General features: G+C 42.3%; 2 protein-coding genes across 2 annotated transcripts; both read right to left on the bottom strand.

Annotated features, from left to right (window-relative positions):
- Positions 1-2961: 2961 nt before the first annotated feature.
- On the bottom strand, positions 2962-5409 carry LOC129558940 (protocadherin alpha-6-like). The gene has a single exon (XM_055430352.2). The coding sequence runs from the start codon at positions 5407-5409 to the stop codon at positions 2962-2964; it is 2448 nt and encodes an 815-aa protein (XP_055286327.2).
- A 7054-nt stretch (positions 5410-12463) lies between these two features.
- LOC129558939 (protocadherin alpha-5-like) lies at positions 12464-15535 on the bottom strand. The gene is made up of 2 exons (XM_055430351.2): positions 13129-15535; positions 12464-12486 (listed from the first exon to the last, which is right to left on the bottom strand). Exons 1-2 carry the CDS (start codon positions 15533-15535, stop codon positions 12464-12466), a joined length of 2430 nt encoding a protein of 809 aa, XP_055286326.2.
- Between the last annotated feature and the right edge of the window lie 1661 nt (positions 15536-17196).

The following is a 17196-nucleotide window of genomic DNA, read 5'->3' on the forward strand; positions in this document are numbered from 1 at the left end:
CAAAATAATTAACATCTGTATTCTAATGCTTTCCAAGTTTTACATGTGCCTAAATGGGTTTTAAATATTGCTGCTGTCCTGAATTACTGCAATAGCTTCTTGTTGTGTCATCTTGTCACAACTTCTTTATATCTTTCTCTTAATCCTGACAGTCATCTTAGTGAAAAATACCTTTTAATCCTATTGATTCACATTTTTGATAGCTTTCAAATAACAACAGGTGAGTCAAGTTTTCTTATTGAAGTATTCAAATTACCGAAGAAATTTTTTTTCACATTACTTTTTCTGTTTTATCTCATACTCTTTCCTATGGGAACCATATGTTTTAACCAAAGCAGACTATTCTCTGTGTCCAGGCACATTTGGAAGTTTGTATGTACTCATTTAGACTTCCCTATGGCAGAAAGTGAAGAGGAACTCAAAAGCCTCTTGATGAAAGTGAAAGAGGAGAGTGAAAAGGTTGGCTTGAAGCTCAACATTCAGAAAACAAAGATCATGGCATCTGGTCCCATCATTCATGGGAAATAGATGGAAAAACAGTGGAAACAGTGTCAGACTTTATTTTTGGGCTCCAAAATCACTGGAGATGCTGATTGCAGCCATGAAATTAAAAGACGCTTACTCCTTGGAAGGAAAGTTATGACCAACCTTGATAGTATATTAAAAAGCAGAGACATTACTTTGCCAACCAAGGTGCATCTAGTCAAGGCTACGTTTTTTCCCATGGTCATGTATGGATATGAGAGTTGGACTGTGAAGAAAGCTGATTGCCGAAGAATTGATGCTTTTGAACTGTGGTGCTGGAGAAGACTCTTGAGAGTCCCTTGGACTGCAAGGAGATCCAACCAGTTCATTCTAAAGGAGATCAATCCTGGGTGTTCACTGGGAGGACTGATGCTAAAGCTGAAACTGCAATACTTTGGCCACCTCATGCGACGAGTTGACTCACTGGAAAAGACTCTGATGCTGGGAAAGGTTGGGGGCGGGAGGAGAAGGGGACGACTGAGAATGAGATGGCTGGATGGCATCACCGACTCTGTGGACATGAGTTAACTCCGGGAGTTGGTGATGGACAGGGAGGCCTGGCGTGCTGTGATTCATGGGGTAGCGGAGAGTCGGACACGACTGAGCGACTGAACTGAACTGAACTGAACTGTAGCTCAAACGGTAAAGAATCTGCCTGCCATGCAGGAGACCAGGGTTCAATTCCTGTGTTGGGAAGTTCCTCTGGAGAAGGGAATGGCAATTCACGCCAGTATTCTTGCCTGGAGAATTCCATGGACAGAGAAGCCTGGTGGGCTACAGTACGTGGGGTCACAAAGAGTCGGACACAACTGAGCAACAAACATACATATACATGTACTCATTTCTTTAAGTTCCTCTGTTCCCAAGAATACCTATTATACTCAGTATTCTCTCAAAGGAAACTTTTCCATTTACAAATTGCTAAAAATATCATACCTCTTGAAGAGCTTTTTCAAAAAGGAAAATAGGCAGTTATTTCTATTCAATTCACTCACAGTGATTTACATTTCTTGTCCCTGTTATAATATTCAGCCTTCTAAGATGATCATATTTATGTATGACAGATATCTTTATTTTTCTACCAACTTCTTGAAGACAGGGGCTGGGTCTTGTTAACTCAATGATTCTTGGCATAGCATCATTTTCAAAACTTACAAAAATTAACAATACTATCAGTTTCTTGCATGTAGAGAAATGGTGAATACTTTAAATCATAATACAGAATGAATAATGAAAGCATTAAATTAGAAGAAATAAACTCTCCATGAAAAGGAGCCCACCAAATAAAAGTCAAACATAAATAAGGGGTTTTCAGTGTCTGAGAACTCAACGCACATTTTACATGAATTTACTTGGTCAAAGTCCACATTCTATTGAATTACTGTCAAATATTTGGATCCCTGATAAGCTGAACAATAACATGGGTGTTACATGATAGTTGAAAGAGTGTGAAATTTCCCCATTCATTTTTTCATCACAATCAGAAGTATTCTGGGCCTCACTGGAGGCTCAGAGGTAAAGAAAGAATCTGCCTGCTAATGCAGGAGACATGGGTTCAATCCCTGATCCAGGAAGATCCCACATGTCCAGAGCAACTAAGCCCATGAACCACAACTATTGAGCCTGTGCACTAGAATCCAGGAGCTGCAAATACTGAGCCCACCAGCTCTAGAACCTGTGATCTGCAACAAGAGAAGCCTTTACAATGAGAAGCCCATGCTCCACAGCTAGAGAGTAGCCCTTGCTCCCAAAAACTAGAGAAAACTCACACAGTAATGAAGATCCAGCAAAGCAATAAATAAATAAATTTTTTTAAAAGAAGAATATTAGTAATCAGGACAACTATTATTATGTACTTTATCTCTAAATAGTTTAAAAGGCCAACAGTAAATGAGCACTACAGACTCTTGGACTCTTGGAATCACCAGGCCCCAAAAGGAATATAGATTTAAGATATGATGACAGTCATTAAACAAAGTGGATAATCAAAAGTGTTGGCTAAGCAGAAGCAACAAAGAAAAGAGAGAGAGAGAAGAAGGAAAGGAAGGAAAAAGGAAGCTGAAGGATAAAACTATAATAAAGTGATGTTGAAATAATATATCAATTAAAATGAGTGTGAAATAACTCTCCTGAAGTTCAAATGCAAAGTATTCAAAGTCTAAAAAATGAATAAGGAAAAATACTACCAATGCATTTTTAAATGTATCACAAATGGTTATCTAAGGAAATTTTGAATTTTGAGACAAAAATCTTGACATGTAGAATGATGTTTTAATAATGTCTGATTCCATTCTACTCAAGTTTAAAAAGCCAAAGAGATTATAATAATTAACGAAGAATAAAAGATGAGTATAATGCAAAATTACTCAATTTGTTGAAATAGGAAAATTTAAACATAAACCCAAGGAAAATAATGAAAACATTTTTAAAAATCAACTAGTAATTATGAAAACTCAGACTTACTTTGGAAAGACCATCATCCTTTAAATCCTGATGCTCGCCCATATCCGCCACTACTGGACAGGCTGGTAGACTGGGACTGAAGGCAATGAGGTCGGTCTTTGGTGGCCCCTCGCCGGAGCACACCCTCTGCTGCTTCTGCTGCGAGTAAGACCAGCTCCCCACCGCGCTGGAGCACACCAGCCTGGGCTTCACCGGCCCGCACGCGCCCTCGCTGGGCGGCGCCGAGCACCGCAGCGCCGTGTACAGCAGCAGCGTGAGCACCAACAGGCTGGACACCGCGCAGATGGCGATGATCAGGTACACGTTCACATCCACGAACGCCGTCTCTGCGCCAGCTGCACCAGACAACGCCCGCGAAGAGGCCTTGGGCGCCTGGCCGCTGTCCTCCAGCGACAGCAGCACGGTGGCCGTGGCCGTCAGCGCCGGCTCGCCGTGGTCCTTCACCAGCACCAGCAGGCGCTGGCGCGGCGCGTCCGCCTCGTCCAGGGCGCGCGTCGTGCTGATCTCGCCGGTGTACAGCCCCACGCGGAACGGGCTGCGCGCGCCGCCCGCCGCCGGCTGCAGCTCGTACGACAGCCACGCGTTGTAGCCCGAGTCCGCGTCCACCGCGCGCACCTTCGCCACCACGTGGCCCGCGCCCACGGACCTCGACACCACCTGGCTCACCGCGCTCGGTCCTCCGCCCGGCCCGGGCGGCAGCAGCGCAGGCGCGTTGTCGTTCTCGTCCAGCACGAACACCTGCAGCGTCACGTTGCTGCCCAGGGGCGGCACGCCCGCGTCGCGCGCGCTCACCTGGAACTGCAGCAGCTCCAGCTCCTCGTGGTCCAGCGGCTGCAGCGCGTACACCTTGCCGCTCTCCGCGTGCACCGACACGTAGCTCGACAGCGCGCGCTCGCCCACCCGCCGCTCCACCAGCGAGTAGGACACCAGCGCGTTCTCCTGCGCGTCCGCGTCCCGCGCCGACACGGTGAAGATGTGGCAGCCGGGCGGGTTGTTCTCCTTCACGAACACCGTGTACTCGTGCTGCGCGAACGCGGGCGCGTTGTCGTTCACGTCGGCCACCTCCACGGACACACTGGCTGTGGCCGACAGCGAAGGCGAGCCCCCGTCGCTTGCAATCACAACCACTTCATAGTTTGCCACGTTTTCTCGGTCCAAGGTGCTGTCCAGCACTAGGGAATAGTAATTCTTGAAGGTGGACACTAGTTTGAAGGGAACATCGGGCCTCAGAGAGCAGGTCACCTGCCCATTGGGACCTGAGTCGAGATCGGACACGCTAATTAGGGCTATGACAGTACCGAATTGAGCATCCTCTCGGACGGGCAAGGATAAAGAAGTCAAAGCAATCTGAGGGACATTATCATTTTTATCCAAGACTTTCACCAAAACGGTGCAATGACCAGCCATGGGAGGGTGGCCTTTGTCCGTCGCTTCAATACGGATTTTGTATAAATTCATATTTTCAAAATCTAAGTTCCCTTGAATAACTATTTCTCCAGTATTCGTATCTATTCTAAACTGGTTACTAACAGTGGCTGGAACAAGACTATTAAAAGAATATGATATCTCCCCATTTGCTCCTTCATCCATATCAGAAGCATTCACTCGGATAACTATTGTTCCGTTATCTGAGTTTTCAAATATTTTTACTTCATATTCAGATTGTTCAAAACTGGGAGCATTGTCATTCACATCCAGTACGGTGATCAGCAGCTGAACAGTGCCAGTGAGCTCAGGTTTGCCTTGGTCAGTGGCCATGAGGAGTAAGTTATGTTCGGGCACTTCCTCTCTGTCCAAGGACTTCCTTAACACGAGCCCAATTTGTGTACTGTCATCACTGTTTGTTTTCACATCCAGCGCGAAATTTTCGTTGGAAGTGAGTCTGTAGGTTAAGATAGAATTTGAACCCACATCTGGATCCGATGCGCCCTCTAGTGGAAACAAAGAGTCTGGCAGCCTAGATTCGTAAATCAACACTCTTTGTTCCTTCACCGGGAACACAGGCGGGTTGTCGTTAATGTCCTTCACCTCCACCTCCACATGGAACACCTGCAGCGGCCGGTCCACGATCACCTCCAGGTGGATGCTGCACTCCGCGCTCCGCCCGCACAGCTCCTCCCGGTCGATCCGAGAATTCACAAACAAAATGCCATTCTGCAGATTTACCTCCAGAAGGTCCCCGCGGCCTTTGGATGCCACCCGAAACAGGCGGGGCACCAATTCCGCCAGCTCCAGTCCCAGGTCCTGGGCGATGTGGCCCACGAAGGTGCCGTGTTTGGCCTCCTCCGGGACCGAGTAGTGGACCTGACCGCTCCCTGCTTCCCAGGCTGCAAGAAGCAGAAGCGAGAGCAGCAAACACCGGGATCTCAGTCGACCTTCAGGTGTAATAACCATTTCAAACACTTGCTGGTTTATTTCCATCAGGAAATCTTGTCTAGGCATTAAGATGAAATATTGTATGATCCCGAGTCTGTTAATTCAATTCTTCTGCGACTGCCATCATTCAGCACTCTTGGAAGGATGCAATAATGGGAGGAATGGACTTGATTAACAGCTAGTGTATTCATGGTAGACAGCGACATCATGCGGCTCCAAAGGGTAAGAAATTAATTCATGCTATATATATTATACATATATATGCCTTTTGCCTTACTTTTATAGTAAATCTCATGTTTGTAAATATCTTATCTGTCTTATTAGTTTAGAGTAAGGGTTCAGAATATTCAGAGTGAAACAACTTTCCTTCTAGTAATGTAAAAACTGTATCAACCAGTTTAGAAAGTTTAAGTGGGAATTAGAAGTGCAAATTATCCTCCATATTTTGTGTAGAGAAGAAACATGTGCATATATTTCTGTCACAAGATATGCAATTATATTTTTCTCTGATAAAAGAGTGTAATTTTAAATTAACAAATTTTATCCAAATTTTATTTATTTTTTTTATCATTCTTTTTTTTTATTGGAGGCTAATTATTTTACAGTATTATATTGATTGTTTTTGCCATACATTGACATGAATCCACCCCGGGTGTACATGAGTTCTCCCTCCCGAACCCCCCTCCCACCTCCCTCCTCCCCTTATCCTCCCTCTGGGTCATCCCCGCATACCAGCCCCGAGCATCCTGTAACATGCATCCACCCTGAACTGGCAATTCATTTCACATATGATAATATACATGTTTCAATGCCATTCTCCCAAACCATCCCACCCTCACCCTCTCCCACAGAGTCCCAAAGACTGTTCTATATGCCTATGTCTCTTTTGCAGTCTCATATACAGGGTTCAGGTTACCATCTTTCTAAATTCCATATATATGTATTAGTATATTGTATTGGTATTTTTCTTTCTGGCTTACTTCACTATATATAATAGGCTCTAGTTTCATCCACCTCATTAGAACTGGTTCAAATGCTTTCTTTTTAATGGCTGAGTAATACTCCATTGTGTATATGTACCAAAGCTTTCTTATCCATTCATCTGCAGATGGACATCTAGGTCGCTTCCATGTCCTGGCTATTATAAACAGTGCTGCGATGAACATTGGAGCACATGTGTCTCTTTCAATTCTGGTTTCCTCGGTGTGTATGCCCAGGAGTGTGACTGCTGGATCAAATGGCAGTTCTATTTCCAGTTTTTGAGGAATCTCCACACTGTTCTCCATAGTGGCTGTACTAGTTTGCCAAATTTTAAAGACCTTATAGATGATCAAAGTTCATTCTTTCTTTGTTCAATGAACATCAACTGCTCCTAATAATGTTTCTTTTATTTAATAATGGAGGATGAAAATTTGGGAACATAATCTTTAGAGCATTTCTTAATTTCTCTACAGCTTCTACTAGGTTTCCCCCTCAAAACGTTTTCCTTTGCATACTTCTCCATCACTGCAAAATCTTGTGGAATTTCTACCTATTGTGCTTTGCTGCTTTGACCCTTCAGCTGCTTCTAAATGACCTTATCCTTTTCTTTCTGCTTCAAGCTCTTACATGCTTTCATTGAAGTGCTCTTATCCACTTTCAACATTTCAAACAAGAATATTGAAGGTATTCCCCAATTCACATCTTCCTTTCTCTTTTCTATAGTTGTGATAATCATTTTTACCTATACATGCTGATAGCTCCCAGAAAATAATTTGATTACAATTTAAAGGTTATGAAGATAAATTATTAATACTCCCCAAATTCAAACCCTTAAATTCACCTTTAATGGCATTAACATTTTACATGTCACCTCTATGGATTTTTTTATTACTCCATGTCCCCTACTTGTCCTATTCAAAGTTGGCCTATAGCCCATCTGTCTTTTCACATACCACCATATTTATCTTCATGGGTACAGCTTCTATTGGATTGCACTAAACAAATAAATTCCAAGATATTAGAATCACTTCTATGTGACCTGAGATGTGATCACAAGCCAACATTTCTGGTGTTATTTTTAACTATTTTCCAATATTATCTCTATTTTGCAGACAACGTAGATCACTTACTTGCCTTCTTCCTCAATACAATCTTTGTTCAATTTTTAAAAATTATCTCCACCTTTACCCATAAAGAATGCTCCACTCATATCAAAGTCATGCCAAAATGTCAATTTTACCATGAATTCATCCTTACTGTCATCAGCTGTAGATAATTAAGCTTTCTCTAAATGATACAATGAAAGTCATAAAAAAGATTTTTCAAATACACACCAACACTCACCCTTTTCCAGAATTCTGATGTACTTGTATAATCCTCAGAGACAACTGTAATACAAAGTACCCCCAACATGAGAACACCTTACATAAATTACATAACATATCCAATATCTAATATTTATCCTGATAAGTAGTAGTCCTTATCACTGACTTTCTATTACAATTACTTTTAGTAAGTAAAGAATTCATTTGCTAACCAATACTAAGACCCCCAAGCAAAAGATTCCTTTGCTTACAGGAAGATAAGCCTTGACAAAATCTACATTGCCGTATAGTCTTGTTAGTTGAAAGCTTTCTGTAGTGGTTAAGGTATTTCATAAATTGCTGCCCTAAATGAAGAGTCTCTTTGAATATCAACTTCTAACATAGTTAAAGTATCAAGTTTCTCTTTCTATTGAAGTTCCTAGCAATTTTTAGAAGGTTGCTAATATAATCTGATTAATTGGAAGAGTTGCAATAATTCTATTTATTGACTCCAGGTAGAAAATTATACAATGTTACTGAAATCATATACACAAAATAAATTAATTTTGGAAAAGGGAAATACTGGTTTCTTCATAAGAAACATCTTATTTTTTTTTTTCAGTTATTAACTCAAATAGTTCATCTAGTCAAGGAAAAAGATTATGTACAGAAAAAAAGAAGTTTATTAACAACTTCCTCCCCAGCAAAGAAAAATTTTAGTTATAAATCAGTTTATATTTCAAAATTGAATTAACTTGATTTTTAAAAAGCTGACAACTGGTAACTACAAATTCACACAATGGTGAGAATACCTTCTCCGTTTATAGGACTTCCCCCAAAGTAATGAGGTATTGCTGCTGCTGCTGCTGCTGCTGAGTCGCTTCAGTTGTGTCCGACTCTGTGTGACCCCATAGACGGCAGCCCACCAGGCTCCCCTGTCCCTGGGATTCTCTAGGCAAGAACACTGGAGTGGGTTCCCATTTCCTTCTCCAATGCATTAAAGTGAAAAGTGAAAGTGAAGTTGCTCAGTCATGTCCGACTCTTCTCAACCCCATGGACTCCAGCCTACCAGGCTCCTCCGCCCATGGGATTTTCCAGGCAAGAGCACTGGAGTGGGGTGCCATCACCTCCGAATGAGGTATTAGAAATGTTTAAATAATATGTTATAAATATATTTAAGAATTAAATAAATGTGAGACTATATAGAAATAGAAAAAGAAATAAAAAGGGAAATTGGCATTTTGTCATATGAAATGTGGAATATTCATTACTGCCTAAGCCCATACTGTTTTTTCAAAAAGTGTAGAAAAATAGTTCTCTGTATTTGATATTAAGAGCACTATTGCCTATAGCAGATAAAATGTATGACTTTGTTGTAAAAAAAATGTATTAGTAAACAATAAACTCAAGAGGGATGTTTATATCATACAGTATTTTTTAATCTAAAATCAAAAGGCAACAATAAAAACAAATGTCTTCTAACTAAAAAAAAAAGTTAAGATTTTCCCAGCTGTGAGAATTCACAATTATTTCTCACTAATATAATAATTTGTGAATTGAAAAAGAAAAAATAAGAGAAGAATTAATCATTGCTCCACTTAACATTGGTGTTGGGAATTATGATACAGCTGCAAAATGGGACAACATGGATTAGAAAAAAGAATGAAAAAGCTCATTAAGTAATAAACAAACTATATTAAATGAAGAAGGAAAGGAAAATCAATACAAACATTATGTTTTAAAGTGGGAGAAGAGAGTTTATTTGTATAGTAAAAATTCTCTAGGAGAATAACCAAGAAATTAGAACATTTGAAATATTTGAGCAGGTATACGGTGGAGAGTTCTGACAAAACATGGTCCACTGAAGAAGGAAATGGCAAACCACTTCAGTATTCTTGCGTTGAGAACCCCATGAACAGTATGAAAAGGCAAAAAGATAGGACACTGAAAGATGAGCTCCCCAGGTTGGTAGGTGCCCAAAACGCTACTGGAGAAGAGTAGAGAAGTAACTCCAGAAAGAATGAAGAGATGGAGCCAAATCAAAAACAATGCCCAGTGCTGGATGTGACTGGTAATGGAAGTAAAGTCCGATCCTGTAAAGTACAATATTGCATAGGAACCTGGAATGTTAGGACCATGAATCAAGGTAAATTGGAAGTGATCAAACAGGAGATGGCAAGAGTGATCACTGACATTTTAGGAATCAGTGAACTAAAATGGACTGGAATGGGCGAGTTTAACTCAGACGACCATTATATCTACTACTGTGGGCAAGAATCCCTTAGAAGAAATGGAGTAGCCCTCATAGTCAACAAAAGAGTCAGAAATACAATACTTGGGTGCAACTTCAAAAATGACCAAATGATCTCTGTTCATTTCCAAGGCAAACCATTCACTATCACAGTAATCCAAGTCTATGTCCCAACCAGTAACACTGAAGAAGCTGAAGTTGATCAGTTCTATGAAGACCTACAAGACCTTCTAGAATTAACACCCAAAAAAGAGGCCCTTTTCATCATAGGGGACTGGAATGCAAAAGTAGGAGGTCAAGAGATACCTAGAGTAACAGGCAAATTTGGCCTTGGAGTACAAAATGAAGAACAGCAAAGGCTAACAAAAGAGTTTTTCGAAGTGAACACATTAGTCATAGCAAATACCCTCTTCCAACAACACAAGAGAAGACTCTACTCATGGACATCACCAGATGGTCAATACTGAAATCAGATTGATTATTTTCTTTGCAGCCAAAGATGAAGAAGCTCTATACAGTCAGCAAAAACAAGGCCAGGAGCTGACTGTGGCTCAGATCATGAACCCCTTATTGCAAAATTCAGACTTAAATTGAAGAAAGTAAGGAAAACCACTAGACCATTCAGGAATGACCTAAATCAAATCCCTTACGATTATACAGTAGAAGTTATATATAGATTCAAGGAGTTAGATCTGATAAAGCGCCTGAAGAACTATGGATGGAGGTTCATGATACTGTACAGGAGGCAGTGATCAAGACCATCCTGAAGAAAAAGAAGTGAAAAAAGGAAAAATGATTATCTGAAGAGGCCTGACAAATAGCTGAGAAAACAAGAGAAGCTAAAGGCAAAGGAGAAAAGGAATGTATAAGCAGCTGAATGCAGAATTCCAAAGAACAGCAAGGAAAGATAAGAAAGCCTTCCTCAACGATCAATGCAAAGAAATAGAGGAAAACAATAGAAAGGGAAAGACAAGAAATCTCTTCAAGAAAAAGAGATACTAAGGAATCATTTCATGCAAAGATGGGCACAATAGAGGACAGAAATGGTATGGACCTAACAGAAGAAAAAGATATTAAGAAGAGGTGACAAGAATATACAGAAGAACTATACAAAAAAAATTATCATGACCCAGATAACGATGCTGGTGTGATCACTGGCCTAGAGCCAGACATCCAGGAATGCGAAGTCAAGTGGGCCTTGGGAAGCATCACTATGAACAAAGCTAGCGGAGGTGATGGAATTTTAGTTGAGCTATTTCAAATCCTAAAAGATGATGCCGTGAAAGTGCTGCACTCAATATGCCAGCAAATTTGGAAAACTCAGCAGTGGCCAAAGGATTGGAAAAGGTCAGTTTTCATTCCAATCTCAAAGAAAGACAATGCCAAAAAATGTTCAAACTACTGCATAATTGCACTCATCTAACACACTAGCAAAATAATGCTCAAAATTCTCCAAGCCAGGCTTCAACAGTATGTGATCCACAAACAATGGAAACAATGAGAGACTTTATTGTGGGGGGCTCCAAAATCACTGCAGATGGTAACTACAGCCGTGAAATGAAAAGACCCTTGCTCCTTGGAAGAAAAGCTATGACTGACCAAGACAGCATATTAAAAAGAAGAAACATTACTTTGCCAAAAAAGCTATGGCTTTTCCAGTAGTCATGTATGGATGTGAGAGTTGGACTATAAAGAAAGCTGAGTGCCGAAGAATTGATGCGTTTGAACTATGGTGTTGGAGAAGACTCTTGAGAGTCCCTTGGACTGCAAGGAGATCCAACCAGTCCATCCTAAAGGAAATCAGTCCTGAATATTCATTGAAAGGACTGATGTTGAAGCTGAAACTCCAATACTTTGGCCACCTGATGCGAAGAGTTGACTCATTGGAAAAGACCCTGATACTGGGAGGGATTGGGGGCAGGAGGAGAAGGGGAAGACAGAGGATGAGATGGTTGGATGGCATCACCGACTCAATGGACATGAGTTTGAGTGGACTCTGGGAGTTGATGATAGACAGGGAGGCCTGGCATGCTGTAGTCCATGAGGTTACAAAGAGTCAGACACGACTGAGCAACTGAACTGAACTGATTAAGTGGCTTGATGTCGGAGGTGTAATGGACACATTTTAAAACATTTTAAATCATGACATATATTTTATAATAAAAAATGTATAAAACTAAGCCACTAGAGCTAAAAATTTTAAATTATAAGTATCAAACTCACCATAAGTATGCCAAGGCTAACATTTAAACAAGACTTGAAAGAGTCATTCAATGCACAAATATTACTGGAAAAATTAATTCAATATGTGTAACAAAAATACTCAAATAGGGGCTTCCCTAGTGGTCTAGTGGTTATGAACCCACCTGCTGTTGGAGAGGACACAGGTTCAATCCCTGGATGGGGAAGATCCGACGTGCCCTGAAGCAAGTTAGTCTGTGGGCGGTGACTACTGAACCCAGGCTAAACAGCTCTCTAGTTGCAACTAGTAAGGCCCGCGCACCCTAAAGCCTGTGCTCGGCAACAAGAGAAGCCACAGCAATGAGAAGCCTGCGCACCCCAACTAGAGGGCAGCACTCTCAGAAACTAGAAAAAGCCCAAGGGCAGCAAAGAAGACCCACCAAAAACAAACAAAAACAAACAAGCAAAACCAAATAATGGATAGTCAGTGGAGGAAAAAAAGGCAAGTTGCCACGATGTGTTACAATATTTCTATGTAGTTACAATACTGGACTTTGACAACAAATGATAGCACCAAGAATGTATCTTACAAGTATCTTCCTATAATACTCATTAAAATTTGAAAATTGAAATGTTCACTAAAAATTTCAATCTGGAAATATTTTCTATGGTGAACTGAAAACCAGTTCATGAACTCAAGCCTTTAAACCTCATAAAAAGGGCATTGTTATTGAAATAAACACTATAATGTAAAGCAGTTGTCTTCAACAAAGTAAATTTTAAGCATAACTGTAAGTATAGAGAAATTAATTAGTACCAAGAGAATTTATATCTAAAAGGATACAATAACTACTTATAAAGCCATATTTTAAAAATGAAACGAGAAGATAAAGGATATTAAATATTTAATATTAAATACATAACGAAAATCTAGAGAAATCAATGGCAACCCACTCCAGTATTCTCGCGTGGAGAATCCCAGGGACGGGGGAGCCTGGTGGGCTGCCGTCTATGGGGTCGCACAGAGTCGGACACGACTGAAGCGACTTGGCAGCAGCAGCATATAACGAAAAATTTCTATAAGGATTTTGAGACTCACTGTGTCCATAGAGATGGGACCCTGAGGCAGGCTAGGACTGAAGGCCATGAGGTCGGTCTTGGGAGGCTCCTCCCCAGAGCACACCCTCTGCCGCCTCTCCTGAGAGTAAGACCAGCTCCCCACCGCGCTGGAGCACACCAGCCTGGGCTTCACCGGCCCGCACGCGCCCTCGCTGGGCGGCGCCGAGCACCGCAGCGCCGTGTACAGCAGCAGCGTGAGCACCAACAGGCTGGACACCGCGCAGATGGCGATGATCAGGTACACGTTCACATCCACGAACGCCGTCTCTGCGCCAGCTGCACCAGACAACGCCCGCGAAGAGGCCTTGGGCGCCTGGCCGCTGTCCTCCAGCGACAGCAGCACGGTGGCCGTGGCCGTCAGCGCCGGCTCGCCGTGGTCCTTCACCAGCACCAGCAGGCGCTGGCGCGGCGCGTCCGCCTCGTCCAGGGCGCGCGTCGTGCTGATCTCGCCGGTGTACAGCCCCACGCGGAACGGGCTGCGCGCGCCGCCCGCCGCCGGCTGCAGCTCGTACGACAGCCACGCGTTGTAGCCCGAGTCCGCGTCCACCGCGCGCACCTTCGCCACCACGTGGCCCGCGCCCACGGACCTCGACACCACCTGGCTCACCGCGCTCGGTCCTCCGCCCGGCCCGGGCGGCAGCAGCGCAGGCGCGTTGTCGTTCTCGTCCAGCACGAACACCTGCAGCGTCACGTTGCTGCCCAGGGGCGGCACGCCCGCGTCGCGCGCGCTCACCTGGAACTGCAGCAGCTCCAGCTCCTCGTGGTCCAGCGGCTGCAGCGCGTACACCTTGCCGCTCTCCGCGTGCACCGACACATAGCTCGACAGCGCGCGCTCGCCCACCCGCCGCTCCACCAGCGAGTAGGACACCAGCGCGTTCTCCTGCGCGTCCGCGTCCCGCGCCGACACGGTGAAGATGTGGCAGCCGGGCGGGTTGTTCTCCTTCACGAACACCGTGTACTCGTGCTGCGCGAACGCGGGCGCGTTGTCGTTCACGTCGGCCACCTCCACGGACACGCTGGTCGTGGTGGACAAGGCAGGCGAGCCCCCGTCCCTCGCAGTCAGCACCACATCATATTTTGCCAAGCGCTCACGATCCAAGTCGCTGTCCAGCACTAGGGAATAGTAATTCTTGAAGGTGGACACCAGCTTAAAAGGAACATCAGACGTCACAGAGCAGGTCACCTGTCCATTGGCACCAGAGTCGAGATCTGATAGACTGATGAGGGCAATGACGGTGCCCAGTGGAGCGTCCTCTTGCACAGGCAGAGATAGGGAGGTTATGACCATCTCTGGGATATTATCATTTTCATCCAGCAGTTTCACTATTACTTTGCAGTGTCCAGTTAATGGGAATGAACTTTTATCAACAGCATCAATATTAATTTCATATAAATTACAGTCTTCATAATCCAGTTTTCCTGTAACTGTTATTTCCCCACTATTAGAATTGATCGCAAATTTAGATTTTACATTGTCAAGAACAAGATTGTTAAAGAGATACACTATTTCCTTATTAATGCCCTCATCTGCATCTGAGGCGTTCAGTTTAATAACTAGTGTCCCATTCGGTGCATTTTCCAGTAATCTGACAGTATAAATTGATTTATCAAATTCTGGAGCATTATCATTCGCATCCAAAACATTGATCAATAACTGAACTGTACCTGTTAGTTCAGGTTTTCCTCCATCAATTGCAATCAGCAATAAACGATGTTCTTGCGTTTCTTCCCTATCTACTGGTTTCTTCAAAACTAGCTCTAAAAAGTTTGTTTCCTCTTCGTTTGTTTTAACATCCAAGTCAAAATACTCATTTGCTTGTAACTTGTATCTCAATTCTGCGTTTCTTCCGATATCCACATCAGACGCGCCCTCTAGCGGAAACCGGGAATCCGCTCTTCTTGACTCTAGTATAAATAGTGTTTGTTCTTGTCGCAAGAACCTTGGCGGGTTGTCGTTAATGTCCTTCACCTCCACCTCCACATGGAACACCTGCAGCGGCCCGTCCACGATCACCTCCAGGTGGATGCTGCATTCCGCTCTCCGCCCGCACAGCTCCTCCCGGTCGATCCGAGAATTCACAAACAAAATGCCATTCTGCAGATTTACCTCCAGAAGGTCCCTGCGGCCTTTGGATGCAATCCGGAACAGGCGAGGCACCAGCTCTGCCAGCTCCAGTCCCAGGTCCTGGGCGATGCGGCCCACGAAGGTGCCGTGTTTGGCCTCCTCGGAGACCGAGTAGTGAACCTGGCCGCTCCCCGATTCCAAGGCTACGAGGAGCAGAAGCAATAGCAGCAGGCGCTGAGATCCTGGACTTTTTCTCTGATAATATACCATCGCAAATTTGTATCAACTTTCAAATACCTATTGCACTACCATATAGCACTTGGATATTTAATTCCCAATTTTACACAATTTTGTATTTGCTCACCTTTTATGTTTCAGCAGCAGAGTGAAAAAATGGAGTGGCTTTTTTCCTTTCTCAGGAAAATAAACTCGCTGTATTCCTTTGTTGTTAAAAAAAAAAAAAAAACCAACAACAACTAGCGGTTTCCAGCGCCATCATGTGGACGAAAGGGGAGTTATTTTACTTTATTATGCTTTATTTACCTCACATTCGTTAAATATTTCCCAATTTCAAAGACTCATTATATTCCTGTCCTTATCTCTATGAAATACATAATTAAATTTTAATAAAATGTATCAAATTTAATTAAAATACTGCAGAATTAATACTACTCAAGTTGTGACACCCAATCTTTACTAGAATGATTTGTATTGGCCTATTCTGTATATTTAGGGTTTGTATAGTTTCTAATGAACTTTAAAAATTTTAGATTTTTTAATATCTTTCCATATTTAAATATTACTTCCTAAAATTGCCGATTTTTTTCTCTACTATTTTGATGGGATGTTTGTATACTAGTCTTTATATCATTCATAAAACAAGTTTATATTCCTATTTGCAATATTTAATATTGGCTTTTGTTAATGTTATTTTCAAAGTAACAAGCTATTTGAATAGAATTAGTGTCTTAGTTCCATTTGCAAATCTGATTTTCAAATTGCTGAAAATTTATTGATTTCCTTTTTCTCTATATTACCTACTTAAAAGTGTTAACTCAAAAACTGTAATCTGGACATGACACTATTTGCAACTTAATATATCTAGCACAGCACAACATACAGACAGGCATTTCTTCAAGTTGCTATTACTGACAAATCACAATTGATATAAATTGTGAAAGAACATATATTTTCTTTTATGTAGCAAATCAAAATCCTAATGTTGTTTGTGAGATATATTATTCTATAAAATATTTGAGTTCCAGTAAAAATTAAAACATGGAAAGAAATCATATTATTAACAAGTTAACTCTGCTAATTTCATCTCATTCTACTCTTCTATTTTATTTGCTACATGGACTTGGACTTCACTTAATAAATATGGCCAATAAAAAATAAAACAACTTTTCTTCTTAAAAAAATTTAACATTCTACTTAAGTATATACTCCCTCAGTTCAGTTCATTTCCTCAGTTGTGTCCAACTCTTTGTGACCCCATGAATCATAGCCCGCCAGGCCTCCCTGTCCAGCACCAATTCCCGGAGTTCACCCAAACTTATGTCCATCGAATCGGTGATGCCATCCAGCCATCTCATCCTCTGTCGTCCCCTTCTCCTCCTGCCCCCAATCCCTCCCAGTATCAGGGTTTTTTCCAATGAGTCAACTCTTCGCATGAGGTGGCCAAAGTATTGGAGTTTCAGCTTCAACATCAGTCCTTCCAATGAACACCCAGGACTGATCTCCTTTAGGATGGACTGGTTGGATCTCTTTGCAGTCCAAGGAACTCTTGAGAGTCTTCTCCAACACCACAGTTCAAAAGCATCAATTCTTCAGTACTCAGCTTTCTTCACAGTCCAACTCTCATATCCATACATGACCACTGGAAAAACCATAGCCTTGACCAGACAGACCTTTGTTGGCAAAGTAATGTC

Source organism: Moschus berezovskii, chromosome 8 (assembly GCF_049115385.1).
Source record: "Moschus berezovskii isolate FMDL1 chromosome 8, NW_MosBer_1.0, whole genome shotgun sequence".
Taxonomy (NCBI): domain Eukaryota; kingdom Metazoa; phylum Chordata; class Mammalia; order Artiodactyla; family Moschidae; genus Moschus; species Moschus berezovskii.